The sequence below is a fragment of the Pocillopora damicornis genome, chromosome 13 (assembly GCF_964200805.1).
Source record: "Pocillopora damicornis chromosome 13, jaPocDami1.2, whole genome shotgun sequence".
Taxonomy (NCBI): domain Eukaryota; kingdom Metazoa; phylum Cnidaria; class Anthozoa; order Scleractinia; family Pocilloporidae; genus Pocillopora; species Pocillopora damicornis.
In genome coordinates this window covers 16,449,276-16,477,172 of record NC_142682.1, presented here as the reverse complement: position 1 = coordinate 16,477,172, position 27,897 = coordinate 16,449,276, and the positions used below count along the sequence as shown (strand labels likewise).

Below are 27,897 nucleotides of genomic sequence, written 5' to 3'. Positions count from 1 at the left end.
CATGTTGCCGACATATATATATATATTTAACAAATAGATTCCAAGTTACCGTGCGTCTGTTCAGTAATAGATCACAGATGACGTCAAAATGTGGTAAGAATTAAAAAATAAGGAAAAAAAGTTTTAATGATAACGTCATATATACGTCTGTCTTCCAATAGATCATAAGTGAGAACCAATCAGAATGCGTGCCCAACTGAGCTTATTATATAGATATATACATATATATATATATATATATATATATATATATATATATATATATATATATATAAATTACGCGAGGTAGCAATAAAGCGGTAATAGGGTGGGAATAAAAAATGACGAAAAGTAAAAAGGTGCCGATGAAACAGTAAGTATAAACGTTGGCAAGTTACCGGGTGAAAAGACATAAATAATAAACTCTGAACACGTGAAAAATTCAACATGAAAAAATATCGCACTAAGAATTTACAGGTATGTGTCGTTTAGGGAGAAAACATGTGGGTAAAACAACTAGAACACGAAAGTGCAGAACAGAACAGAGCAGAGGAATTGTATTTTCTAACGGAAAAAAAGAAGACAGATTTCAAAAGTTGTTATATATTTTAATAATTTTTACAATCACAAACGAGTCGCTCATTGACAAGCGACATCATCCGGTCTGAATTAAAATGGTTGAAAAAGATCATCGCATCGCAATTTTTCAATATCTCTTGAGCTTTTACATTCTGTTGTTTCACAGTTTGATATAATTCCAAAAAATATGTAACTCATTTCTGAAAACTAGCCATAATAATGGATCAAAAGAAGCGTTCGATCTAACTTGGGATGGATACTTTTCTCTCAGCGCAATGAATTAAAATAAAAATAATCAAAAGACTATAGCGAGACTCACAGTTCTGATTTGAAGTAATTCTATTTGTTCAATCAAACAGTTGCAATTTATCATCACCTCTTCCCATGCCAAACACACCGGAGCGAGTGTGCCCACGGAACTTCACTTTGTCACATAAAATCGAGGTGAGTTGTCAGCCAGTCCAGTATGAATTCTCCTAACATCAAACGCAAAGAACAAACACCAGGTTCACTTGCTCAGGTTTAATTTTCCAGCCTCGCGAAATGTGCACGGCCACCACATTTATGTCTGAAAATGGTTTCTTTCTCCCCCTCCTAAAATATCAAACAGAGACAACTGTTTTTGCAGTTTTATTCCATTGTTTTTCCTCTTTTGTTTTTGTCTTTTTTCTGCATTAGGTAGATTCCACTAGAGAGAAATCTTAAGGTAGTGGTGTCAGGATTTCAACAAATGCTGCTGGAAATCGACCGACTTTCATTTCCAGTTCCCCTTGAAGCCACTCGTCATTTACGCGCTCCAGGAGTACAATTACGTCACCAGTCTGTAGGAAAAACAGACGCCATACGAAATTAATCGAGAGTGCGTTGGAAACATAGAAATAGAAAGATGTCCATAAAATGCTTGAAGCAAGTAGTTAAATGTGGAAGTGAGAAGAACTGATTAACAAGAATCTTACTTTAAAACACAGCTCATCTTCAAACTCGCCATTAAAATCAAACAACGCCTTGGCTTTTGGCGTTGGTTGCATTTCTCTTTCGACAGGTGGAAATTCTGTCTCTGCATGAAAGGAAAAAAAGGTACAAGTAAATATTTTTTGGCCGTTAAACGTAAAGTCGTGTGATGGTGCAGGTACTTAGTTATTAAAGCTAGCTTATTCAACATCGCTCTGCCCCTCCTCCTTACGACATTTCACTCGGAGATGTTCAAGCAGAGAAGAGGCACACAGAAGCCTCGTGAGTTTTCCCTTGGTAAGCAATTATCAACGCTGCTACGCTAGTTTCGGTCCTTTCTTCTCTTAATCTGGGCTTTTCAAGGCACGATCGCATTCAAATTTACCCGCTTCAGTGCTCATGAATAACTAATAATGTCCAGGCATTTTGCACGATGCGATTAAAATTTACTTTTCGAGTCCTTGTAAGCCTTGTCTCCTTTCTTTACGAGTGAAAGTTGACTTCACTGGGGTAGGCAGAAAAGGGGGCTTAGCTAAATAAAGAGAGGGAGATACGTGCTAGTACTCAAAGAATTTACGTTGGACCTAGATGTAACATCCCTGACACGAAAGTAACTCGTCCTTCGCTATGGGTAACGCTTTGGTACAATGGTTAGTACTTGATTCAGGCTCCGGCATTGGCCGATTATGTAATGGTGTCGTGTTCTTAGGCAAGATGCTTTGCGAAAAAATCAAAAATATCTCCCGTCACTTAAGGAAAAAATGGTACCGGTCAACCGTCAAAACTTCGTGGGGAAACATACGATTAACAAACATCCCATCCACTGGGGAGCAGTAATACTCCAAATGCTATGGAATCTTCAATAGCTCTGTAAATCATTCTTGTAATAATGCTTTCCTTTCCGACAGCATCCGTCGGCGGGGTAATAACCTAGGCCGATGGGTTAACCTACATAGCTGTCTATTTATTAGAAAGGTAAGCTTTTAATTCAATCCGTTACCTGATTCCTCTTTTGAAAGTTGCACAAAAGCCCGCGGAAACATTCCTTCCTGTCCTTTGTGTTTTCCTCTCAGCCATTCATCGTTAATTCTTTCGGTGATTTCTATTTTGTCTCCTTTATGGAACGTCAGTTCGTCGGCTGCTGAGCCGGTGAAATCATACAGTGCTATACCATATTCAACATTGTGATGCTCTTTCTCCTCTGAATATAAATGGACAAGTTTGTTAGTGACAACCTTGGCAACCATTGGTCTTATTCAATTGTACGCTGAGTTCCAGCAAAATTGAGGTGATTTCCACCTGGTAAAAGCGCTTTTCTCTAAATGACTCATTTTGCTACTATTTTTGAATTATTTCCATTTAACAATATACCATGTCACCTTTTTCGTTTTGTTTTGTCTTTTCAAGAAAACTGTGAATTGCTTAAAAAGCCGCACCTGGTCCTTTGCTCGGCCTTAGCGCCATCTTCATTATCACTTGTCGTTCTATCTGAACGTTTATATTTGCATGCAGAGTGAAGCAGGTTTGCAGCTAATAATGGAAAAAAACTATTTCTCGTTGAAAACCTCCCCTCCGACAATACCCAGGTTTATCGATTTTTTAAATCCGCCTTTATATAGCCAGCCGGCAATTTCTCTTCGTTCGCACGCTAACTGCCTCTACCACGTGAAAGCAATACTACTTTGATCGAACGTTGGTCCACTCAACTATCCAGCGCTTTTCATACGCTTCTCAAAATTCTTACACAATGACGGAAAACTCCTCCAAAAAGAGCTTTCTTCAGCTTTATTCACCGTGGGAAGTGAGACGTCGAAGATGAAAGCTTATTGCTTACCTGGTTGCTTCTTTTGTTCTGGCACGTCGTGAAGAATTTCCACATAGGCTGCCGGAAACATACCCATTTTTCCTTGAAGTTCGCCTTCAATCCAATCCTTGCCTACTCTCTTGTTAATTCTGATGACATCTCCGGCATTGAAGCTTAGATCTTGCGAGACGTCGCTATGATAATCATACAACGCCTCGCAGAACAAATTTGAACTCGGGTCCGAAGATTCTCCTTCATTACCTTTGGATATGGTCTCCTTTTCCTCATACTGAGGCAACTTCTTGATTACATCTGTACTTATATCAACGAAGTTACATGGAAAGGCCCCGGACAGCTCACGGAGTTCGCCCCTTAACCAATCGTCGTTGATCTTGGCGACCACGTGAATAATTTCACCCGCAGTGAAGTCTATTTCGCCATCCTCCAGGTTTCCATGAAAATCATACAATGACATCACGTTGAATGGGGAGCTCTCTGGCGGTGTAGCTGGCTGCACAAAAAATAAAACATGTTTAGCATTTCAGCGGTCTATACAAATAACGCTTAAATGGCTTGGACACCGTGCCCGTGGGCCTAGCAGCCAAACACCGCGAAGTATGATCCAGAGAAAGAAAAAAAGCAAAGACCGCCTTTTTCTCTCTCCAAGACCAACGGCCAAGTTGTTTTTTCATTTTTTCATTTTTGTCGCTCAATTTCGACCTCCTCTACTGACTGAAAGCCTAATAACTACAGTCTCACTCTGGATTAAAAGAGAAAGAGATGCAAAGCGAAAAGTGGAGAGAAATACAATGAGAATGTTAAATTCTCATCTTAAATAGCCCGACTGCTCTACGCTGGCATCCAGACCATTCCAATGAGAAGATAGGAGACTAACTACGGTATTAAGCTTCCGCGGAAGGAATTTCTGATTATGTACTTTAAAAGAAGTAAACTGTACACGTTTACCTGACTTTGTAATTCCGTTTCTTGCGGGAGATCCTCAATTATTTCCACAAACTTCACTGGAAACATCCCTTGTTTATCTCCAAGCCGGCCTACGTACCAATCATCATCCATCTTTTGCACAAGAACAATTTCATCGCCTGCCTGTTGACGAGAGAAGATCAACCACTATTTGATATCAAATGCAACACCTTAACTAACGTTGGATTTATCAACTTAAACAATTGCAAAGGCTACAACTTCCAGTCATCTGGAAGTGAACATCTTCTGACGGTGATCGAAATGGTTTATAGGGCACTTCCCCAAAATTTCAAAAACGTTTATTTCGATGTCGCTATCCACTACAGTTTTGAGAGAAAGAACGACTTTTACGTTTCCTGAGTTGCTAATTCTGCTGGAAAATCTTGCTGGTTAGACGTCTCCAACTGTGTGACCTGTTTCCAATCCTCAAACCGCCGTAAAAGTAACCCCAACGGACTAAAACATAGATTAATTTATAAATTCATTCACTTACATTAAATGATAGGTCATCCGCTGCAGTAGGTTCATAGTCGTACAAAGCAATGGCGGAAGGTTCAATGTATGTCTTACTCACGGACGACACTGTGGTCGTAGATTGCTCTTCTTTAGCTTCTTCCCTGGGTCCACGCACACATAAAAAAATGGGAAACAAAATGAGTAAAACGTCTAGTAATGAACACAAACAAGAAAGCAAAACTGAGCCATGAATCATCTTAACTTATACAATTTCTACCGCCAAATGTCTGACGAACGGTTTCTAACTCGCGAATGCAACCAAACAACCAAACAAGTCTACAACGAAAGGCTTAGGTTTTGCTTACTTTTCGCCAGATGTTGATGGTCGAGGTGGTTTGCTCTTTGTCGAGACTGAAGAAGATGGAGGTCGCGCTGGTTTCGCTTTGGTTTTCGAAGACGCCTGTTCATTTCTCTCTTCTTCGTGGTCTTCAGTGGCAGATCCATCTCCTCTTCGTTCAGAATCACGCGTCTGTGACATGTCTTTCACGTGATTGTCAGCTGACGACTCGGCCACCGTTCGTGTCTCAGTCACATTCGTTTTCGTGAGATTGGTTCCAAGTGGAGCGACAGGAACAGGTTTAGCTGGTTTGCGTTTCTCGTCTGCGTGACCTTCCTCTTTACCCCCACGTGATTGTTTAGTGTCAATCACCTTGAAGGACGGCCTCGGAGGTCTGTTTTTCTTTTTTGACTTTTTATCATCAAAGTCTTGTATGACGGTCTTGTCTTCCTCTGGAGTCGAGGCCGGTCCATCACCGGCGTGACTCGCTGCGGGAGGTCTGGGCGGTGGTTTGCTTCTTTTTGACTTCTCGCTTGAGTCATGCACATCGGTGATTGCTGATTCGGCCGTGTCGATTTTGTTACCGGCATGTCCCACCGCGAGAGGTCTGGGAGGAGGGGGTTTTCCTCTCCCTTTGGACTTGTCGCTCGAATCTTGGGGTTCAGAATGTACCACAGGCTTACCAGCATTATCCACTGCAGGTGGTCTCGGCGGAGGTGGTCTCTTCTTCGAATTCTTCCTTGTCTGATTACTCGTTTCTTCTGGTGGAGAACTAGCATCACTCGCCTTCTCTGTAGTTGTTAACGCTTCTCTGCCTTTGACTCCAGGCAAACTCACGGGTCTTCTAGGTTTTGGTGATTTCTGTTGCAGTGTTTCCGCGTCCTGCTGGGAAACTCGCGTGTTTAGCTCGTCTTGACTGTCGGTTGAAAGGGCACCGACACTTTGGTTCTCCTCACTTGGAGCACTAATTGGTCGTCGTGGTGCTGCCTTGATACTCGGTCCTCTCTTTGGCCTTTTGGGAGGTTTACGCTCGGCATGAGGGCTTGGTGAATCAGGGCAGGATGCTGTAATAACAGTAGGAACACGCCTTGGTTTCACAGCTGGTGAATCAACCGCTGTCTCTTTGGTTTTTGCCTCCTGCATGCTCTGAGTAGACTCATTTGTATTGGGTGATTTCAGAGGAGGTTTATCCTCTTGATCCTTATTTGCGGAAGATTCCTCACCAGGCTTCACTGCTTCACTCTTCTTGGGAGGCCTGGCCGCAACTATCACCGTGGGCCTACTTTTAGGTTTGGGGGCAGCGGTAATCTCTTTTGGGGCTTCTTCCGTTGACGGTTTACTGGGCGTTTCTGAAGAACTGTAAGGTTTCGGTTTAACAGGCGGCTTTGGTTTTTTAGCAGGAGGAGGTGGTTTCCTTCCGTCACTATTGTCAGGTTTTGGTTTTTCACCAAATTCCTCTTTTTTGTCTTGCTTCCCCTTCAAACCCTCTGTGCCATCTGCTTTTTTCTTGGCTGGTTTAGCAGGGACGATGACTGTAGGTTTGCTTTTCTTTCCTGTAGCTCCATCATGAACCGTTATAACACTGCAGACGCCATTTTGCTCATCATCTTCCACGATGGGGTCTGAATTATTCTTTTCCTTTTCTTTCAGTTTTGGTCGGATGACTGTGGGCTTTGGAACGGGCTTCTTTACTACAGGAAGACCTTTCATTGTGTCAGGTTCTACTTCTCCATTCGATTCTAAGTTATCATTAAGGAAAGGATTTAAATTTCGTCCTACGATATCACTCTCCTCAGCTTCGTCTTTTGATATCTTCCGCACCGGAGCAACTGGTGCTGAGATTCTTGAGACAGGCCCCTTCTTCGGAACCTCCACTCCATTCGACCTCTCCCTGCCCTTCTCAGCAGGTTCGTGAACGCTGGCTCCCTCCCCAGAAATTGCCCCTTCGTTCTTTTCATCTGTTCCCAAAATAAGTTCACTCACAGGGCGGGACTTGGGTCTGGGTGGGGGCTCCCTACCCTTAGGTTTTCGGCCTGGCTTTAGGGGGATAGTTGGAACTTGAGTTGCTGATGCAGGCTGATTGGTGTGGGAAGGAGGTGGTATGACTCCCGAGGAATCCATTGGTCTTGCTGATACTATGGTTATCTCTGGTCTCCCTTTTGCCCTATTTAAGAAGAGACAGAAACGATTCAAACTGTATTCAAATGTTTATCTCATTAGTAGATATTTTCTTTCAATAATTTCTCTTAACAACAAGGTATGGTGAAGAATATTTCAAACCTTAACTTAGAAAATCTCAGAGCTAATTCTCCCATCCAAAAACTCTACATGTATTTGTTGTCTTGTCCTGAGAAATTTGAGGAAAAATAGTACTTCATGTAGTTCTCTGTATATGTCTCTGTAAAAATTTTGAACTCCCAAGATCTGATTATCAATTCTCCCCTCTAGTTGCTACACATTTCCTTGTAAATTAGTTGAGAGAATTTGGCATAAGATCAAGATAACAACCTCTACCTGATAAGTTTGAGTGTTCTTATAAACTGTTTGCTAGATAATGTATGGATATTATGGGGAGAAGTTACATGTCAATCACTTTTGGGAGTTAAGGGGTAAAAGCCAGCATACCCTTAACCTACAATAGCCAAATAGAAAAAAGGAAATAATATATAAATTTAGCCAAGCCTAAAAGCAGAGCTCGCATTTTTTTTTTCCTGCACGTCTCAAGGGCACAACACCTTGCCCCTGCCAGGACTAGAACCCAGGTCGTCCACCTCAGAGCCCAGTGCACTGACCACTGGACTACTGAACAAAGCCATGGCATTGGCGTGCCCGCAGTACACTTGACCATGTATGTTAAAAGTAGTCCCTTGTATGGTCGTATGGTTGTACCGTCATATGGTCATACATCCAAATTTTTTCGGCTTTATGGGTTACTACTATTTTGTATAATTATGGGGCTACGCTCTGTGAGCTCTGCTATCATAAGGAGCCAATGAAAACTCAAATTAGAACCAAGTTATCAACCTGGATTGCAAGAAAATGCAAGTGGCCAAGTCATAATTGGTTTAGCTTTACACCAAACATGACTAATATACACCAGATTGGTTGAGAGGATTAGGTGCCAGTTTTTAAGACTAAGAGGAGAGCAAAGCAAAGCAAAACCAATGCACTCAACAATTATTTTTAAACTTTGGTTGAAAATTGTTTTTTAACTTTTTAACTCCCAATATCTAATTGTTAATTCTCCCCTCTAGCTGCCTTACATTTCCCAGTAAATTGAATACAAGAATTTAGTGTTAGTTTATGATAACAACTTCTACCAGACAAGTTTGAGTATTCTCATTACCTGTTTGCTGGACATATACATATTACAGTGAGAAGTTACTTGTTTATCACTTGTGGGAGTTAAAGGATTAATTTATAGAGAAAACATATTCTGATCCCTCTTTGGAGTAAAGGAGTAACCAACACAGGACCCTATTTAAGGTTTCATGAAGCAGCCTGTAAATATGTCACAAAGTTTCTGATTGAGCGCTTTTTGGATGAGTGTTGATAAACCAAACCAACGTTTCCTAATGACCAACCAAGACAATGGAACTACATGACTAATGGTGTCAACAATATCATCACTGAGACACAGACAACACAACAGGAAGCACCAATTGGTTACTGGGGATTTAAGAACAGAAATATAATAAACAATAATAACAAAAGTAAAAAACTTATAATAATAATAATAATAATAGTAAGAATAGTAGTTAGTGATTATAATAATTATAATTGTTGTGCTTTTTCTCACTTAATTTTTGGGGATCCTTTGGTTGATAAGTCATCTTTTCCGAGCCCTTTATTGGGGCTGACAGAATCCACAGGTGCCTCACCAAGATCTAACCTTGATGGTATAGGAGGTGGCCCAGGCTTCTTTGCAGGCATGGGAGGGTGGGCTTTTGAAGAAGCCATTGAACGGTAATTCAGGTGTTATTGTGAAGGAAAGAGGAACTGGATTCAGAGACCTGAAGCTATCTCCTTCAACTAATTGGAGACAGCCATAAGTTTTGTAAGAAATCTGTGAATAGAAAAGAAAAATTTAAGTGCATCAGCAGGAATTGCAAGGTCAGTCAACGACTTTCTTGGTGTAATAATTTGAACAGGCGTGTTCGTGTCCATACTTTTAAAGCTAAACTTGTAGTGAATGATGTGAGGCTACTCGCAATGTATTGAATCAGTTTTAAACAACACTAGACAAGTGAATTTACAGCGGGGACGACATTGAAGGATCCACTGGCTGTGGTTATTTACATTTAAGAGATAAATATTTGATATCAAGTAAGTTTAATTTGATTATTCTCGAGTAAATTGAAGCGTACTTCAGGTTACCTTCAAAGTGAAGTAAGCCTGATCTGACGTGTAACTCAGTTTGAAAAATCGATTCAACATGATCTGTACGGTACGTGTATGGCATTTACTCTAAAATCTGAAGGTACGGATTAAATATTATGCAATATACAAAAATATACCTTGTAGCTGTGACAAAAATTAACGGAGTTACGCTACTTCTCTGTGGTTCGTGATGTTTCAGGTTTATTGGAAGTTGTTTTTGCCGAACCCTGGGCCGTAGTCTAATGTTGAAAACCGCTGGTTTGGTTTGCTTTGAGTTAAGCTTTTCCCATTGAATTATGGGTAGCAATGGAATGTTGGCGGTTATTTCAAGCGATCATAACAGATAATTTATGTATTCCATGTTCGAATAACTCCGTGTTTCCTTGATCTGAGCTAATCCGTTGATTGACTATGCCCGAAGAAAAGGAGAAAGTTATTCCTGTGCGTGTTGCTTTGAGAATAAGACCGCTAGTTCCGAAAGAAGTGGGTGAAGGTTGCAAGCAATGTATCAGATGTATACCAGAGAATACCCAAGTTGTCATGGGCAATGACAAAGCCTTCACTTACGACTATGTGTTCGATACTACAAGCATACAAGAGGATCTGCACAGAGAAACAATAATTCCGTTGCTCGAAGGCTTTTTTAATGGATATAACGCCACAGTTCTCGCATATGGACAAACAGGGTCGGGAAAGACATATTCCATGGGAACAGCATTTACAACGTGTAACGAGACGTCAGAGGAGAGAGGTGTGATTCCAAGGCTGATCGAGACTGTATTTCACTGGATCAATGAAAGAAAGGAAAAAACTGACTTTTTGCTGAAAGCATCATTTTTAGAGGTACAGATGGAAATGTGTTGTATGTGAGTGATCGTTAATGTGATGTTTTGATCGTAAATGTACGTGGAATTAATTATTTTGATCAGTAGCAAACTTGATTATATTTCCTTATATCCCTTCCTCTCATTTGATAACAATCCTTTTAAAGGTTTGAAAAAAAATTGCGTGAATAAATGCTCATGTTAACTGCTCTTTGAAGACAATTTTTTCTTTTATTTGTCCTGGCTCATATTCTTTTGTGGGAACAAATTTTGATTCTATATTTTCTAGATTCATAATGAAGAAATACATGACCTTTTGAATCCTTGTTCTTCTGAAGAATGTAAGATTGCCATAAGAGAAACACATGATGGTGGAATCAAGGTGAATGTGATTGCTAGTGTTAAAGTGTTAAAGCAGAACTGGGAGACTTAGGAAGGCACTTACACCCAGCACAATAATAAACTTGCTCACTGGAAAGGTCTCCTTTTGAGGAGCAAACAAAAGTTACAATGTAAGATTGTAAATGCCTTGTTTGATAAAAGGTTACTCCCTCTAAAAACAGTTAGTTGATTTATTTATTACTGTAACAGTATTGCTAAGAGTATAATGTATCTATGTAGCATCTTACTTTATGTTTAACACTGAGGAAATATGTCACCTTTAAGATCTGCATGTTCCAGAGCTCCTCAGCTCTTGCAAATAAGAATCCTTAAAAATTAGAGGTAGATCAATCTTTGTCATATGGTATTTTTGTAAATTAATGTTTCCTGTTTACAAGATCCTATCTTTAAGAACCTTTATTGTTGAGCTGACATTACTTTTAATGTTATCCTAACACATTATGCAGCTGCACACTTTTTCTTAACCTTTTAACCCATAAAAATGATTAGTAACTATTTACCCCAATCAGTATCATCCCTTAAACAAACACTGAGGTCATGAGAATAAAGGAAATGACCACCAACTTAAGAAGCTCTTGATTGTTGAACAAATTCTCCTTATCAGCAGCTGAGGAAATCTATGGAGAACTGTATGAAGAATATGCATTCTGATGTTAGGGTGTAAAGGGTTAAACTTACACAAATGAGCTTCATTTAGACAGCTGTATGCAAGTTTCCCATGGCCGTGTCACTCAGTCTGTTAAGATTTTTTGTGATGTTTGTGCCAGTTGGATAAAAATGGATTTTAGTACTGTAAGTACAAGTTTACGTGGTGATGAAAGTTGTGTCTTAATTTTGTTGTATACATAAATCTCAAACCCCAAAGTGTAGAAGCTTTCTTGTGACCTAAAGATTTTTTTTTTCATAGATTGCTGGTTTACAGGAAGTGGTGGTAACATGTGGGGCTGATATGGTGAGATGCTTAGAGCAGGGATCTGCATCAAGGGCAACTGGAGCCACTGCCATGAACAGCAGATCAAGCCGCTCTCATGCCATATTTACAATAACTTTAGAGCAGAAGGAGCTGCAAGGGTAAATGATCTTAAGGATTTTTGAAGATCTCAACTGAAATCAGAGTAGTCATTGTCAAAAAAAAAAATTTTGTTTCCCACAAAAGATATATTTTGGCATGCCCAAAAATTTTGCCTGGTTGGATCAAATATAAGTATTCCCATATAACCTCAAAGATATTTTATCCTATAAAAGCTCAAATGAAGTCTTTAAAGTATTTTTGAGGATCTCTTTTTTGCACTGAAATCTAAAAAACAAAGATTTTTCAGGCCTTATTTCAACTACTAGTTCAGTAGTGTTCATAACAGTGAGGATTGCTTCTGTATTTTTTTCTTCAACCGCAGTGCACATATATATGATTTTCATATATTTACTGAAGATTTCACATGTTTTCACTTGGGATGCATGTAGGTTAAAGGTTTATAGCTGAAAATAATGTTATCGAAATAGAGTCTACTCTCATTATAGAGTAAAGCTCCCATTTACACTATGGTCATTCCCTCTTGTTGAACAAGTAAAGAAGAATAAATTGAGTGGTGCACAAAATCTGTAACTAAGAAGATGCATAGAAAAGGGCTTTCCCCAACAGAATTTTCGAAGGTTGGAGAGAGGTGCCATTGGTAATCTATTCTTCAGAGTTCTCTTTATTAAATGTTTGATTTGATAGTTATTTTCTACAACATTGTTTCCAGGAGTGAACTCAAAAAAGCTAAGTTTCATCTGGTGGATCTTGCTGGTTCTGAAAGAGTAAAGAAGACGCATGCTCAAGGGGAACGCCTCAAGGAAGGTACAACCTAACATTGTTTCAAAATACTGTGTTTTTTTTATGAATTTGTAGTATGAACGTGACTGCAGAGTTAATATGATTTTATTATATTTTCTCTTTTTTCTTAAGTCATTTGCACTTAGTGTCAAGCCTTTAGTTGGGTGTGTCAGTTGTGATTTGCTTTCAGACCCCTTTCCATTTTTTACTTCTTTATTTTGCAACGACAAGATCGCAAATTACCTCGCTGATGACTAATTTTTTTTTCTTTTTTGGGGGGGGTCTTTTTATCCTGTTTAGAGTAGTGATTTGTGGCAACGAAAAAAATGTTTCATCTGAGTCCACGTTCCAATCCCTTATCAATAATTCCTGGATATACTTCTCATTCTCTACCATCTATTCCAAAATATCGTTCCGCAGGTATTAACATCAACAAAGGGTTACTGGCACTAGGTAACGTTATCAGTGCGCTTAGTGATGAGCTGAGGAAATCTAACGCACACGTGCCTTACCGAGACTCCAAGTTGACCCGTCTTCTTCAAGGTAAAAAAATGCACTCGATACTATGTGTCACTGTATGGCGCAAAACCATCTTTAGATTTGTATTGAGTTTTTTTGCCTTTTTTTCTGCATATTTGTGTTCTGTCTTTGTTTGTTTTGTGTTTTCTTAATCATGTTTTATTTATTCTTTTCGGTAACGATCATCCTTGAAAGTCATTTGGATTAGTAGTCACTCAGAGCATTTTCGAGTAATATGACATCATATATCTGGGATGAAGAATGTGGAGGGGGACAGGGGGGCGCAGCCCGGGAGAACAGGGGGTGGGAGAGTGCGGGAAGCGGGAGCAGAAATAAAGCAGGCGATAGTTTGTTGTTTACTACTGAGTATTATTCAGTCAAAAACACTTATCTAGCAAAGTTTTGAAATTTCCATTTAACATCCACCAATGCTTAAAAGAAAATTTTGGAAGCAAGAAAACGTAAATTTGTACTCGGGCTGGAAAACCAGTATTACTTCCGGTGAATTTGGAAATCTCTTCAATTCGATTACGTCTTAGGTCGTGACCTGTAATAACTTTCATCGGGACCTAATGATCCCTCCGCCAAAGCAAAGGCCAGAAAATGAACTAGAATGTTAAAGAATGTTAAGTTTTGGCACAGTTTGAAAGTTAAACCCGGGTTTCTGATCATCTTGATTAACCTGAAGGCGGGAACAACACAATGAAGGGCGGGAGTCGGGAGGCAAAGGGGTACAAAACTACGGGAGGTGGGAGACTCTGACCCCCCTCTCTTCCCCCACAAGAATGATTTCATGTGACCCGCGCAGAATCATAGGTAGCTTAATTGCTAAATAGACTTTTCTACATGAAAACTTCAGTCACCATTTCCATGCATGCGCATGTGTTTACAGGAGGAGTTTCAACAAAAACCGATTCCTGGCGGTCTACCGCCGTCTGTTTGGCCTGGAAGCAGGCTCTTATGTTCGGGTCACGCCCATCGGCCCCTTTTCCGGTTATTGAAACACATAAAATGTTGGAAGACTCGTCAATTGTATATGTATCTCAGGTACATGTAGCCTATCAGGGCGATGGCGATACAAAAGTTGCGATGGATGAAACGAATTGCGAACACAACGGGTTGTGCCTCGGTGTTACACTCTTGTTCTCGTTCACTCTTTTTGCGCTTCCTAGGAGAGCCTATTAATGATAACGGCTTTGGAGGGAATAGACTCTCAAGTGCTTTTTTTTTTTTTTTTTTGCAGACTCTCTCGGAGGAAACAGTAATACCTTGATGATCGCTTGTGTCAGTCCTGCAGACAGTAATTTCGAGGAAACCCTTAACACGCTTCGTTACGCGGATCGAGCGAGACAGATAAAAAACAAACCAATTGTTAATCTTGATCCAGCCGCGGCCGAACTGGCGCGACTTCGCCAACAGGTAACTAAGACGTTAAAAAGAACACAAACTTAAACATTCTTATCATTTAAATTAATTTCCTTCTGATCCTTTAATGAATCTGAATTTAGTATCACAAGTTATTTTCTTATTTTTTTATTTATCACAAGTTGTTGTTTGTTTGTTTCTTGGTGTTTCTTTGCTAATTCACCCTTTCATTTGGATACACCTCATAGATTTTCTTGGGAGTTGATGTATTACACGTTTAACAAAACGTTTTAAATATGTCCACCTGTATCCGCGTTTTGCTTGCTCATGCAGTTCATCTAAGCGTGAACGTGCCAGAGATGCCGAAGGAAATACTGTTGTTACGTTTTGGACGTGTCTAGGAAAATTGGACTTAAATTATATCTTAATTGTAAACTGAATGTCGTGTTGTTTACGGTAGGTCCAGTTACTTCAAGTGCAACTTCTTCAGGGACAAACCATTACAGGAGTTAATGCAGGAGGAGCGAGGTATAGCTCATAGTGAATTAATTTTAAAAAAAGGGTAGTCGTTTCGGAGATTCCAAAGTAATCTGTTGTGTAACCTATCCTGTGACGTAAATTTGCCTCACAAGTGCATCCCTTGCGGCTTCTGTTCTTTATCTTTTTCTGTTTGCTTAAAAATGTCAACAAAGCTATGCTGGGGGAGAAGGAGATGACTTATCATACTTTCCCCCTCCGCTCGAATCCGCTTCGAATTTAGGACGACTGGGAACGAACTACCGTCACCAGGGCGTTCACACAACACGTGGGATGCAGAAACCTTGAGTTTTACTTTAGCTAGGGAGGGGTTCCCACACGATGAAGGCCTCTTTGGGGGATTAAAATCTCTTACAAGCTTAAACCTCCCTTGAATAAAAGGAGTAAGTTTCGAAAGAAACTGTAGTGCAGCGTCGGTGGGAGAGTATAAGAAGGTAATTTAGTAATATCAACTGAGTTGATAATGTAAATTAGCCACCGTAAAGAGTTTCAAAGCAAACGTTCCGAGCGTTAGCCCCCCGACAGAGCGATAATCCTCCATCGACTGAGATTATTTTACGGTTTTGTCGGAATTCCTAGTGACGAGAACCCTAATGCTATCAACATCCAAGAAATAACGGACAGGATTACAGAACTCGAGGTGAGTCTCCTTGAATCTTCATTCTATAAATGTTTGCACGTTGATGTAACCTCGTTTTCTTGCTTTTTCTCTCAAGATCGAAGCTTGTCTGTGATGTGCTTTACTTGCAACATGACCGTGACCTCACTGTTTGAATGATGAGGTTTTAGAGGAAAAGGCCATAGGTTCTTGGAATTCAGTCTGCTCAGCTATTTCGCAGCTTTTTCTTCGACTATCCAGGCCGGGTTATTTACTTACTTAAAGAAACCGTTTTCTTATAGCTGAAATATATATGACCCTGTAAAACAATAGTCCAGAAAAAGCTTAATATTTTTTAAGCGATTCATTTACCTCGCTTATGTTTTTTTTAGTCTGAAAATGAAAAGCTGAGCTCCGAACTTCACGCCTCTGTTGATCAGAACACTCAGATGTACGAGAAGGTGTTGGTGGTAAGAAAGTGAAAAAAAAACCTACTGTCAGTGCTTGAAAGGAATTTTTTATTTTTATGAAATTCACTTATTTTAATTGTTAGCAAAATATAAACATTTACCGTTTACCTTGCGTGTGTGTATTTTGATACCATGTTTTCGTTTATACTTTTAGGCTGAGTTAGCTCGCGATAAGATCTTGCGAAAATTCAATGAGCTGAAAGGACATTTTAGGTAGAAAAGCTGTTGTATGATTTGAATGATCAAAGTCAGTCCCTTAGCAACTGTGCACCTAGTCCCCTTCCCCCCCTCCCCCCCTCCCCACAACAACAGTCAACTGATAACAATTTGGAGTTAAGTTGGGTTAGGGGAGGGGTAGGTTCGCAGTTGCTTACAAACTGACATTGACATTACTTTTAAAATAAACTGTTCAGAATGTAGCAATTAGATATATTTTTTTTCAAATTCTCATTTTCCACTTTGTTTTTTTGTCAAAGCATTAGCTACAACGTGATGGTATTTTTTTCGTTTTTCAGCTCTAAAATCTCTGCAAATGTAACCGAGTTGGCGGACGATAGCCAGGCTGATATGACATTAGCCGAGGAACTTCAAACAAAGCTGCATGAACTCGAGGTCAGTATCTTCACAAAACCACGAATATATTTGTATTTTTTTATTTATTTCCAGCCAACAAAGAAACAGCGGATTAAGAACACCACGTGTCACGGTCTCACGGAAATGAATACCTTGGTTGCTTTAGTTCAGAAAACGAGGTCAAAGGTTGACATCATCCTGTAATTTGTTTCTTTGCTGTCCAGGCTCCCACTCGACTGCTTAGTCGCCGACTTATTTGCCCCTTTCAGTTTGGATTTTTAACAAACTTTTTTTTTTCGTTTATGAATCAATAAATAACGTGGGGATGCCATAGACATTACTATACATTAATTAAGTCCTTTTTATTTCATTTTTAACATGTACTTTTGTGTGTTTCTGCTTTCAGGAGAGTATTAGCTCAACGACAAAGTTGGAAGATGTAGTTAAGGCTGAAGAGCAGGTTTGTGTGGGAAAATTCTCCCAAATTTCATGTGTAAGTAAGACTGAAATTGCTTTAACAACGACCAGAGTGGTACTTGTAAATGCTACCGTTTTTCTCATGGCAGTACCTACCCATATCTGATCCGTAAATCTCTATCTAGCTGTTGATTCCCTTGTAAATTAATGGAGAGAGTTCGCTGAATTATCAAGATGACTCTCTTCACCGATACATGAAAGTTGTGATTTAATGACTATTTGATGAATTAAATTATGAAAAGTTACATTTTAGTCCTGTTAGTTGATGATCACAAAAAAAGTAAAATTGCTTGAGAAGTATTTCTTTACAGTTTTGCCAAACGACCATTGACTAGTGATGCTAATTTTTTAGTCAATGATCACGATCTGCTTCGCTTTTCTTATTTTCAGTCCCCCAGTGACACGGAAGACCCGGATGAGTGTGAAGGAAGCTCTGACCTAAGCTCCCCTTCGGACGCGTCATTTGTTTCCCAGCACGCTTTGAGGCGAGCAGAGCTCGGAAGGCAACTCCAGGAATTGAATAAAGCTCTGGCTCTTAAGGAAGAGTTAGCCAATAAAATGGTGTCGAACGACGCACGATTGTCGAATATGAGAAAACAGTATGAGGTCAGTGAGAGTTAACGACGCGATAATGTTTTTACCAGTTTATGCCGTTTGTTGATTGATAGATTCTTCATTCTTCGAGGTTCTGATTCTTCTTTATTCCCTCGTTTTTGCTGCATTTGTTTATTCCCTCAGTGCATTTTCTCCCTGTAAATTTTACTTACATGGTGAAATATTTGTCTCTAACTCATGACTCTTAAAAAATCGCGACAAACCTCGGCCCAACACTCTTTCAATTTATGGTTCTCTTCATTTTGTGCAGGACACTGTTCGCGAACTGGAGGGTGAAATTGCGAGGTTGGAGAAGGAAAAGGCGAGTCTTAACGTCGCCTTAACCAACAAAAAGTCTGAGGCATCCGACAGGTAAGCGTGAACTTGCCTGATTTTAGAGAGGGTCGACCCCCCTTATCTCACTTACCCCGATCTTACAGATGCACTTTTTGGTGTAACATTCATCTTTGTCCTTTGCAGCAAAATGAATGAAAGGAACAGAAACAGAATCAAAGAACTGGAGACCAAAATTTCAGATCTGAAGAAGAAGCAGGTTAGTTCAGTTCTCAATTATTGATTTCGTTTGTTGGTACTGATTCTTTTGGTACCTTCCTGTTATTAAAAATTTTTACTTTTTTCAATTGCATTTGCAAATATCATCACGTGTGAGATGATAAATAAACGATGCGTGCATCTAACAACGGCAGACGTTTGAATTCTAGATAATTTCACTCCACTTAAAACTAAAGATTGATTTTACCTCCAGTTTGCCGGGGCAATGATAACTCGTATATTTTGGTGGCCTAGAATGTTCAAAGAACTAGGCTAAGTGTTGTTTATTTATAATTATTTTAACTTATTTTTAATTATCAGGTTGAACAACATAAACTCTTGAAAATGAAGGAACAAAGTGACAGCACTATAAAGAAACTAAATTCTGAGATTCAGGTAAGAGGTGATCAAACGAATTGCCTTGATTTTTCTCCTTTATTACAGGAAGGAACTTCATAGTTCAAACCATAGGATTTGTCCGGACAGCTTATGAGTCAGAAGTCCCATCCTGCTTATGCCCATCGCAGGGTTGTAATTCAGAATTAAGGCTGGCAGGTGAAAATATCGTGACCTCAGAAGTGCCTGTTGTGCTTTACCAAGTGATTGCCTGCGAAAATTCCAGCCGGCGATCACCGCTTTTTTATCCCGCGAATTTCACCGGCAGCCAGCGCTTAGTGACAATCCTGCTATTCCGATTTCCTAAGTGCCAAGCGACGAAGAGGTACGTAAAAACCGATGAAGAGCTTGGCTGCTTGGGAATGAAGGACATTCCCATAAATTGGAACTGACGATCCTGAAAAATATTTTGCTCAAGTTCTCAAGTTCTCAAGATGCACAAGTGATACGTGGCGCCGTAAGGGTAGAATTTTCCACTAAGTAAAAAACTATTCTGTTCGCGATTTTGTTTCCTCTTTTTTTTTATTCAGGTTCAATTTATAGGGATTATTTATCCCCGAATTAATTTTTTTCTGGTTTGGCTGCTTTATAATTTTTACTTATGGGTAATGTGAATACTGATATGCTCTAACTCCATGATTTCACTACAACAAAAAAAATATGTCGTGTAATTATCATGTTCTGTCTATTCAGGGTATGAAGTCGATCCGTGTCAAGCTGATGCGTCAGATAAAAGAAGAATCTGAGCGCTTCCGAGCACTGAAGGCTCAAAAAGACAAGGAAATCAATCAGTTAAAGCAACAGGTCAGCGGTGGAATGGAATTGTTTTGTTGTAGTGGTTTTGTCAATTGGTTGTTCAGGCCGGTAGAAGTGGCACCTATAATGGAAACGATTCGTTGTTTTTTTTTCGTTTATAGATACTTTTTGATTTGAGTTTTGTTGAAGTAAAGTTTTGGGTGACATTTTGAACTTCAATAATAATAGAAGTAATTATCATCATCGAAACTATCGTCGTTGCCATTATTAACCTTTAACTCCCATGAGTGACCAAGACAGAATTTCTCCTTACAATATCCATACAATATCAACCAGATAAGTGATGAGAATAACGAAAAAATTCAATTTGGGAATAATTTGTTGATCCAATACTAAATTCTCTAAACTAACACTGTAAGAATTGTATGGTTGACAGTAAGGAGAATGACAAATCTGATGTGGGAGTCAAAAGGTTAAAGTCATAATGATGATAATATGGCTAAAAACGCTAGGGAGGTAAATGGGCGTGGCAGAATTCACTAGACATCACAGTAATTTAAAATTAACGCGATTTTCACAACTTTCATAGGGTCGCAAGAGGCAGTTTGAATACAAGAAGCTGGAGAACATTCATCAGAAACAACAGGCTGTCCTTAAAAGAAAAACGGAGGAGGTAAATTGCACGTGACGTAAACGTGACTGGTAATGTTGTGGGCACTAGAATCACGTGTCAGCTGGTTCAGGCATTTGTCGACGTAAACGATTTTGTATTGATGGACCCAAAAAAGATGAAAATTTTAAGCCTGGTTTTATGGGTTAAAAAGGAGGATTCTCGAATGACATATCCACTTTGAAACTTTTGAAAGTTAATAAAGTAAAATGAAATGGGTAGACTTGTTGTCAAATCTGATCTAACTCATCGTGCTGACTTACAAAGTAAGTAATTGGCTATTCTTGGTTTGGAGTGGGGAAACCTTCTAAAACGGATAATGGAAATAACAGTCTTGAAAAAAAGGACACGACTGGAGACTCTTCTGCAATGAAAGGGTACATGGAGAGAGAGATTTTTTTCATCTTGTCACAAGCTTGGGACAGAGAAGTATTCGGAGTTCCGTAGAGAAATTGAATCCTCATAGCATCGAATTCAAAGCTAAGCGTGAATATCTTTCAGGTGTCGGCAGTTCAGAAGCGTTTGAAGATGGCGCTGGATCGTCAAAAAGAGGCGGCGGAGAAGAAATCCATGATACAACAGCAACAACAAAAACAGGCCGAGGGACTTGTACCAAGAATGAAGGTATCTCCATCAAGCACAGATGTCTTTAACCAGCCTATGACAGCTATAAAACTACTACTATGGCTTTGACGCCTGTTTACCACCATTTATTCGGTGGAAAGCTCTTGGTTTGGTGCCAGATAATAACTGCAACTATTGCGCCATTCGAGGATTAAAAAATAAAAACCAACGAACATCGCTGCTTAATTCGAATTTGGTTTTTTTTTTCGCTTTTGGGCTTATGCGATTCATTTTGGCGCGCATGAACTTTAAAACTCACCAGTCATCTTGAAACCCTCGATGAAGCGTTTTAAGCTCGATGAAATGTTATGTTAACGGTGGTAGCATCGGAGTTCCGAATGTACGTTCTCGGATCAGAAACTAGGGATGAGCGACCTTCGCTCTCGGTCAAAAAGAAGGCACCCAAAATAAATGGAAAACTGACTTCACGAGATGAGTGCGTTTTGAAAACTTGGGTTTGCGAAAACTTAGATTTTGCCTTTTTTCGTAGTCCTGGTTAGGTCATGAAGTTGAGGTCCTTGTGAGTGTGGGCCAGGCTAGACAAACACTAGAAAATCTCATTGAAGACAGGAAAGTATTGTCGAGACAGCTGGCAGAGTTAAGAAATCAGGAACAGGATGAGGATGACGAACCTGCTGCTAAGGTACTGTCTGTCTGTTTGTCAGTTTGTCTGTCAGTCAGTCTTTAGTGGTGCTATGATATAAAAGATCCTTACTACCTATGATAGCTTTTGATTTGTTTGATCTCTTCATCATTCCACTACGAGCAGTCCCTCCTTTTCGGCGAAGTCTGTCCAGCAAGTTAAAAATATTTAGCGAAGAAGAACAAAAATAGATGTAAGCGCGCCGCGCGGAACTCCAGGAGTGAGGCGTAGTACTTTTCGTGCGCCTAATTCCCAGAGTTCAGCACGGCTCTAAAGGAGGGACTGCTCTTAGTTCACGACCTCATCACCTTTTGTTCTCACCTGGTGACTTTCAGTGTCCATATGACATATCAGTCCTCATAAAGGTTCACCACTGAAACGTTGGCAGAATTTCCTGAAGGGGTTTGCCTTGTACTTAAGGGTTATGTTTGTGCTCACAAATTCTGTATTTTTATGTCATCTTGGGTGGATGTGTAGAAAATGGTCCAAGATGCTGGCACTCCAAGCGACAAGAAAAACAAGTCTCATATTTTACAGAAAAGAATCACCACCCTTGAACACGAGCTCGAACTAAGGTTTGTTTATAGGTCGTCAAGAAAGGTCGATAATTTTTCTTTTTATGTTTCAACTTTTGCTTCTCATTCAAATTACTTTATCTTTTTTACTTCGTAATTCTTTTCCTCCTCGTCAGCTTTCTCACCAGACTCTATGGGGTTTGTTTCAAGGCGTTTTACTATCGTTTTTTTTGGTAGTTAAGATACCAATGTTTTTAAAAATAACTACCCCCTTACCACCCTTACCAACGATTCACGTTATCTTTGACCATTATCTCCAGCAATGTTAATGCAAAAGGCCGAAGATAAGTTACTCGCTAACAGAACTTTTTTTTCTTTTCTCACAGGAGTTCCCAAATCGCTGGGCTACAGCACAAGATTCTTGATGCAGAGCAAGGTAAAACTTAGCATGATCTTAGCTGAAGATAATATGCAAGAGAGACGTAGAATGGGAATTCAGCAATCAAAAGCTGCGAAACTGTTTGCTTTGAACAGCTATTGACAGATTTTTTGTTGAAAAGGCGAGACGGCCACGATTAAGGAACCTGGTCTAGATTTAAAAGAAAAAGGGAGAGTGAGATTTACAGGATCAGAACTTGTTCCGTACCTCCTTTCCCTATTTCAAGGCGTGTTCTTTTATTTGGCGGAAAACATTCCAATAAAAAGAACCTCTGAAATATTTGCCTACTCTCAGCAATGCGATATGATTTTATCATGAGTTTCTTTTCAATTCATGCCCTTAACCCGAACCCCCGTACCCAATCTGATTTCCCATCAATTATATGATAGAAGTTAACCCTTTGCATTTCTGAGCAATTTTGCAGCTGATCATCAATGTAAAAGAGAGCTTTTTCTTTTGAAAATAGGTGAAAAGTCGAGACATCGTTGGAACAACATTCACAGCATGGCTGAAGCAAAAGCAGGGCTACAAGTTTTGCTAAACATGGTGGGTTATTTTCGTTTCCTGTCTCTTTTGTTTTCGAATAGAGTGATGGTCCACACATACCGCAGCTAGCGAAATGATTGCAATACACTTAAGTGTGTAAACTTAATTTGAGCATTTTTAAAATTTTCGTAAGAATCGCTCACGATTCTCTTTATCGTTCGAGTGGTATTTTTCCATCGCTGTTTGCAAAAACCTGCAAGATAAACAGAAACTGTTTTATCACTTTCTACCGTTGAGCCAAAAATGTGGATTTTTAAATTGAACGAAACGAAACGGGAAAAGTTTGGCTTTTAATGTAATTTTGTCATAGGAAGAAAAAATGTGAAGGACTAGGTATTGGACCCATTCAAATTTACAGGTTAATTTCTGTTTCAAAGTGCACATACAATGCGTTACTCGAAGCGCAACAAGCCCGTCGTGGGCCCTGCCCTGTTTTTAAGTACAGATGATACCGACTGAAATTCCAATATATTGTTATCTTTGTAGACAGTGGCGGCGACTCTTGTCAACACAAAGGCGGAGAAATCTCGAGAGGAGTCTGAGTCCCAGTTAACAGAACTAAGGTCGCGTGAGGAGGTGAGTGAGAGAGAGCTATGCGCACCATAGCATATGTGCATTGAAATGTAACTTAGCTCCGACGTAACACGGAAGAGCTGAAAGAATCCTTTGGGAAGGACGTTCGGGTGAAGATAAAGTAGGAATACATCGTTTCAGCTTTTTTGGGAAAAAAGACATTTTCTTAATGTCTAAATAGAATTTTATTAGAATAAATTCTAATAAATGTGCTATCTCACGACTTATTGGAATAATGAATATTTATGAACGGCAAATCGAAATATTCTTTGGATGTCGCTTTTAATTTATTAGCGTCTGTACATTTGGCGTAGATCTTTAAGTTACTTACGTGTTAATTTTACTGAAGCAGCCAATTTCTGTTTCAGTCCATGACTGAGGAGCATCAGGCTGAAATAAAAAGTATTCAAAGATCTCACGACGATTTCGTGACACGTCTTAAGGAAGAACACGAGGAGAAGGTCAAATGCCTTCTACAGCAAATACCTTCCAGCGACGCCTCATTTAATTCCCAGCAGGAAACAAGGGAAGAGTTTCAGGTGGGAAATAATTAAAACTTTTCTGCAGATAACATTTTATAGAATCTTGATGAGAAATTTTCAACAAGCCACGAAAGTTAGCTAATTTTGTTTTGGTTTTAATTTGCCCCCTTCCACGATTAGTCTAAAAAAATTGCACCGCCCTGTCATCCCATCAAGGGCAAAACTAAAACCATCCACGTGCTGGTCACCTGCGGTTTTTTCGCGCTTCAGGCAGTTTTGCTTATTATTACTTTGAATTCCCATTGGCCCCTTGTGAATTGTGATATTTTCCTGCTTCTGATTGGCTGTTGGGATTACTTTTTTCTGGTTCTACAACACTCAGTCAATCGAGAAGTGCCATAATCTAACTTCATTGCCGTTTATTTCCTTTTTACAGGAGCAACTTGAAGCGTTGAAAGAAGAGAACAACAACTTGAAAGAGGTATGAGTCACATGTTATTGTATTTGCTCACAAGTTGTTTTAATTATTACCTAGGACGTCTTGCGAAGTTGAAATCTCGAAAAGTGAGTCTCGAACCTTTAAAAATGCGTCGTTCGAATGTCACTTGAAATTATCACAGTCTGTATCTTTTGATTTATGTGAGTGTTTCCTTTTTAGCAATTGAGACAACTGAAGGAAGTCTTTGCATCTGACTCTCCATCCCCCAGACCAAAGAAACAGGTAATTAATGAAGGAGAATTTCTTCTATCAATTTTCTGCTTATTCCACGAATTTTGCGGGTTTTGTTTTCCTTTTCCGCTTAACTGTCCAAGAGAAAGTCTCAATATATAAAGACGCGTGCTTGCAAATAAAAGCAGTAACTAAAGATAAAAGGACCTCAGTTTCATACTGAATGAATTGATCGTGGTTACCCTATTTTCTCGGCAGATTTAAGTTATCCATCTAAGATCGTAAACTTGTTCGTCATTTCTTTTTTAACAACATGTACGTGTGCAGAGTGCACTCAAACCAGTTTGTCCAGATGTACATGAGGGACTAACGTTGGAAACATCATTTTTCCGATTTACAAATTATGATTAAATTTTGCACTTTTTTCAAATTGTTTCCACCTGCTAGTCGAGGCAGCCCAAAATTTACAATCTTGCATTCCCTTTTTTCCCTTAGAAATCAAAGAAGAAAACTGTGGAGTTGCACGAACACGACGAGGACTGGGCTATGGATTTGAGTGAGGAGAGCGAACAGGAGGACTTGGTTGAGCTCGACCCAGACTGGGTGAAAACCCCTATAGGCCGTCGTCCACAACGGAGGTCTGGACGAACCACCCGGTCTACTGACGCTTCTTCATTGCTGGTCAACAATTCTGGGCAAGGACAGGTAACTGGGCAATTCGAAGATATGGTATCTTCGTGCTTTCTAAAGAGTTAACCAGTGCTTTTGAAAAAGCGCTGCGTCCGACGGAGTAACCAGAGCGTCATTGCCCTGATTTCCAATCTCCTTCTGACAGGGGTGCGTTGTTCATCTCGACGCGCCTGCTTGAAGGAGAAATGTTTTTGTCGAGAGAGAAGGCGCTCGCTTTCCCTTGATCATGGAGGCCTGAGTGGCTTTCACGGGAAGAGCAGTTTAAAATTACGTGGATGAAGGGATCAATAAAAAGATGAATGAGTTCACCGGAAGAAAAGGAGAATGGACAGATGTGACTAACGTACTGACTGACTGACTGGCAGATTGATGGGTTGACAGATTGATTGACTGACAGGTTGATTGCTTGACTGACTGATCGATTCGCTTCCATTTTTTTAGGGATGTAAGTGCACAGGGAAGTGTGCAACAAGTAACTGTCTTTGCAAGAAGAGCTCTGCCGCTTGTTCAGACGAATGCGGATGTAAAGCAGTGAAATGTGTTAATCGTCAACTGGTATTTGTATTTCATGTTTACCATACATTACGTTTTAGTACCTTTGCATGAGAAAGTACTTTCTCCTCCACTTTTTAACTGTTAAAATTCTTCTATTCCTCTTTCAGAAATCTCTACAGGAAGTGCCAATTGTTGATACGGTAGTGCTAAGTGAAAATGGAAATGGTGAGGGAAATGGTATGTAGAAGAGAAACATACATTAAAGTTAAAGTCATTCGCCTCGCTTTCATTTTCTCGTGCCGAGATTTTCCCGACCCATCCGTCATTATGAATGTGGTGTATGTACTGTGTCAATGAAGTTGCAACTTCACCTGAAAGAGAGGGAGATCTACCAGGTCTAAGTCTGTGCTCTGAAAGAACCGTATACACCCACAAGTTGTGGGTAATTTTTTGAAGTGCTCCAAGCTGCGACTGTTGTGGTTGCCTTAGCGAGTAGAATTACTTTTTGTCGACAAATTTTGAAAGGAAAGTCTTCAACTTGGCGACCTGTTTTAGGTATATCTTCGAGCTCATGGACTTGAGTTAAAGTGACATAAACGTTTGCACAAAGAACGTTAAATGCTCCATTGTTTTAATTTCATTTTACGACTGGATTACCTCCTTTTCTTTTTCAATATGTCATGTAATATCTTCAATTTTTTTTATCTGGTGACTAAAATTGTATTTTCTGGTGACCGTGCTATGACTTATTGTTGCCAAATGGCGACTTTGCAAAACGCTGAGCTAAGTTAGGATTTTGATATAAGTTGTTGATTTTGTAAGCAGGGAGGTTGCTAATTTCTCAGGCTTTGTCGTCTGTTTCATGCCTTAGCCTTCTGCTCGGATGTAAAGACAACGTCATCTCACGTCATCTCACGTCATGACATTATAGAATTGATTGATTGATTGATTACGTTTTGTAAATGGTTTCTTTCTCACAGCTTCCTCACCATCCTTAAACACTGACAGAAATGGGCGACAAGCATTGGTCGAATTGAAAAATGTATCCCAAGAAATGAAATATGAAAACAACAAAGCAGCGCCATTGTCCGTTAAACAAAATGGAACAGAGAATCAACTGGCAACGAGTAAAAAGCCTAAAGTGTTTCACAAACCTCACTCTAGCAGTTCGGTTTCATCTTCTGATGAAGACGGAGGTCACTCAAAACATCGGGGTTTCTCTAGACCCGGGTCCACACCTGGACGGTCTGTGCCCGGTCACATCAAATCGAGGGCGCCTGGGTTCAGTTTTGGCTCTGCCAAGAAGATTGTTGTAAATAAGCCAATTGCAAAGTTCGACCATGAAAACAAGAGGAAACGAAAGTTGTTGAAACCTTCCAAAACAGCCTTAAGCTTGGTTGGTAAACCTTGATATGTAATTGGCGGTGCAGCTGAGTACCGTGGTTTTCGAATATAATTCGTATTGTAAATAACGTCAGCTACGAAGACTAAGATACGAAGAACTGAATGAGCCACTCAGATTTTTGTTTATATACAGCGGTTTTATTTAGTTGCTACTTCTTACAGCTTAAAATATTGGCACCGTAACATAAACGTAAGGAAAGCACAGAATGCATTAAGTAGAAACAACTCTTGTTGTCTTCATGTTTTCTTTACGAAAATATCATCAATCACTTTCACGAGTTCAAGGATGGTAAACCCATGGTAATCTTCCTTTTAACAGATTTTTTTATCATTTTTCTTCTATAAGCAAGGCTTTCGTACAGTAATTGTCCACGAATTGAAATACTGGTTGTTGTTGTTTTTTTTCATTTAGGTAGTTTTATTATAACAAATCATTTCTACTGCTTTCAAAGTATTTCAAGTGAGTGTGGTAAAACCAAAACCAAAGTTATCAGTGGCCGATCAAAATAATACAAAATAACACAAGCAGCCATTGAGAATTCACCGAATGACCGAGTGGTTTTAGTTCTGCCTCTGGTTGTTCGAAATGGTGACGCGAGTTTCAAGACCAAACCATGGTGAAGCAATACGTCAGCAATCGCGGTTTACTATCGACACTCAGTTGAAAACCGCTCTTTTTGCCTGTTTTAGCCTATTGTAAATTTATAGCACTAAACAACCAAGATGCAAGATTAAACAGTATGAAGTTTTAATCGTTTACTTTTTTGGTTTCTGTGCTCGAGATATAATTTCCTTAACGA

The 27,897-nt window shown here is 39.6% G+C and overlaps 2 protein-coding genes across 3 annotated transcripts; one reads left to right on the top strand and one right to left on the bottom strand.

Moving 5' to 3' along the window:
- Positions 1-566: 566 nt before the first annotated feature.
- Positions 567-9,714, bottom strand: LOC113681140 (uncharacterized). Its single transcript, XM_027198207.2, has 9 exons — positions 9,608-9,714; positions 8,890-9,156; positions 5,119-7,254; positions 4,791-4,914; positions 4,280-4,420; positions 3,344-3,824; positions 2,510-2,710; positions 1,515-1,615; positions 567-1,379 (listed from the first exon to the last, which is right to left on the bottom strand). The coding sequence occupies exons 2-9, from the start codon at positions 9,048-9,050 to the stop codon at positions 1,260-1,262; spliced, it is 3,465 nt and encodes a 1,154-aa protein (XP_027054008.2). The 5' UTR covers positions 9,051-9,156; positions 9,608-9,714; the 3' UTR covers positions 567-1,259.
- Positions 9,715-9,775: 61 nt separating this feature from the next.
- On the top strand, positions 9,776-27,849 carry LOC113681139 (chromosome-associated kinesin KIF4). Of its 2 annotated transcripts, none has more exons than XM_089192195.1 (31): positions 9,776-10,313; positions 10,584-10,676; positions 11,604-11,767; positions 12,439-12,533; positions 12,930-13,052; positions 14,272-14,447; positions 14,854-14,921; positions 15,510-15,570; positions 15,921-15,998; positions 16,153-16,211; positions 16,514-16,610; positions 16,978-17,031; positions 17,439-17,654; positions 17,914-18,014; positions 18,123-18,195; positions 18,516-18,590; positions 19,284-19,394; positions 19,936-20,019; positions 20,518-20,640; positions 21,131-21,283; positions 21,761-21,858; positions 22,185-22,234; positions 22,704-22,783; positions 23,270-23,359; positions 23,725-23,895; positions 24,275-24,319; positions 24,497-24,559; positions 25,004-25,213; positions 25,640-25,753; positions 25,861-25,918; positions 26,674-27,849. In XM_089192195.1, exons 1-31 carry the CDS (start codon positions 9,882-9,884, stop codon positions 27,102-27,104), a joined length of 3,846 nt encoding a protein of 1,281 aa, XP_089048321.1. In that variant the 5' UTR covers positions 9,776-9,881; the 3' UTR covers positions 27,105-27,849. The 2 variants fall into 2 exon arrangements, with proteins under 2 accessions (XP_089048321.1, XP_089048320.1); XM_089192194.1 differs by having other exon boundaries at positions 25,861-25,930.
- Positions 27,850-27,897: the final 48 nt, after the last annotated feature.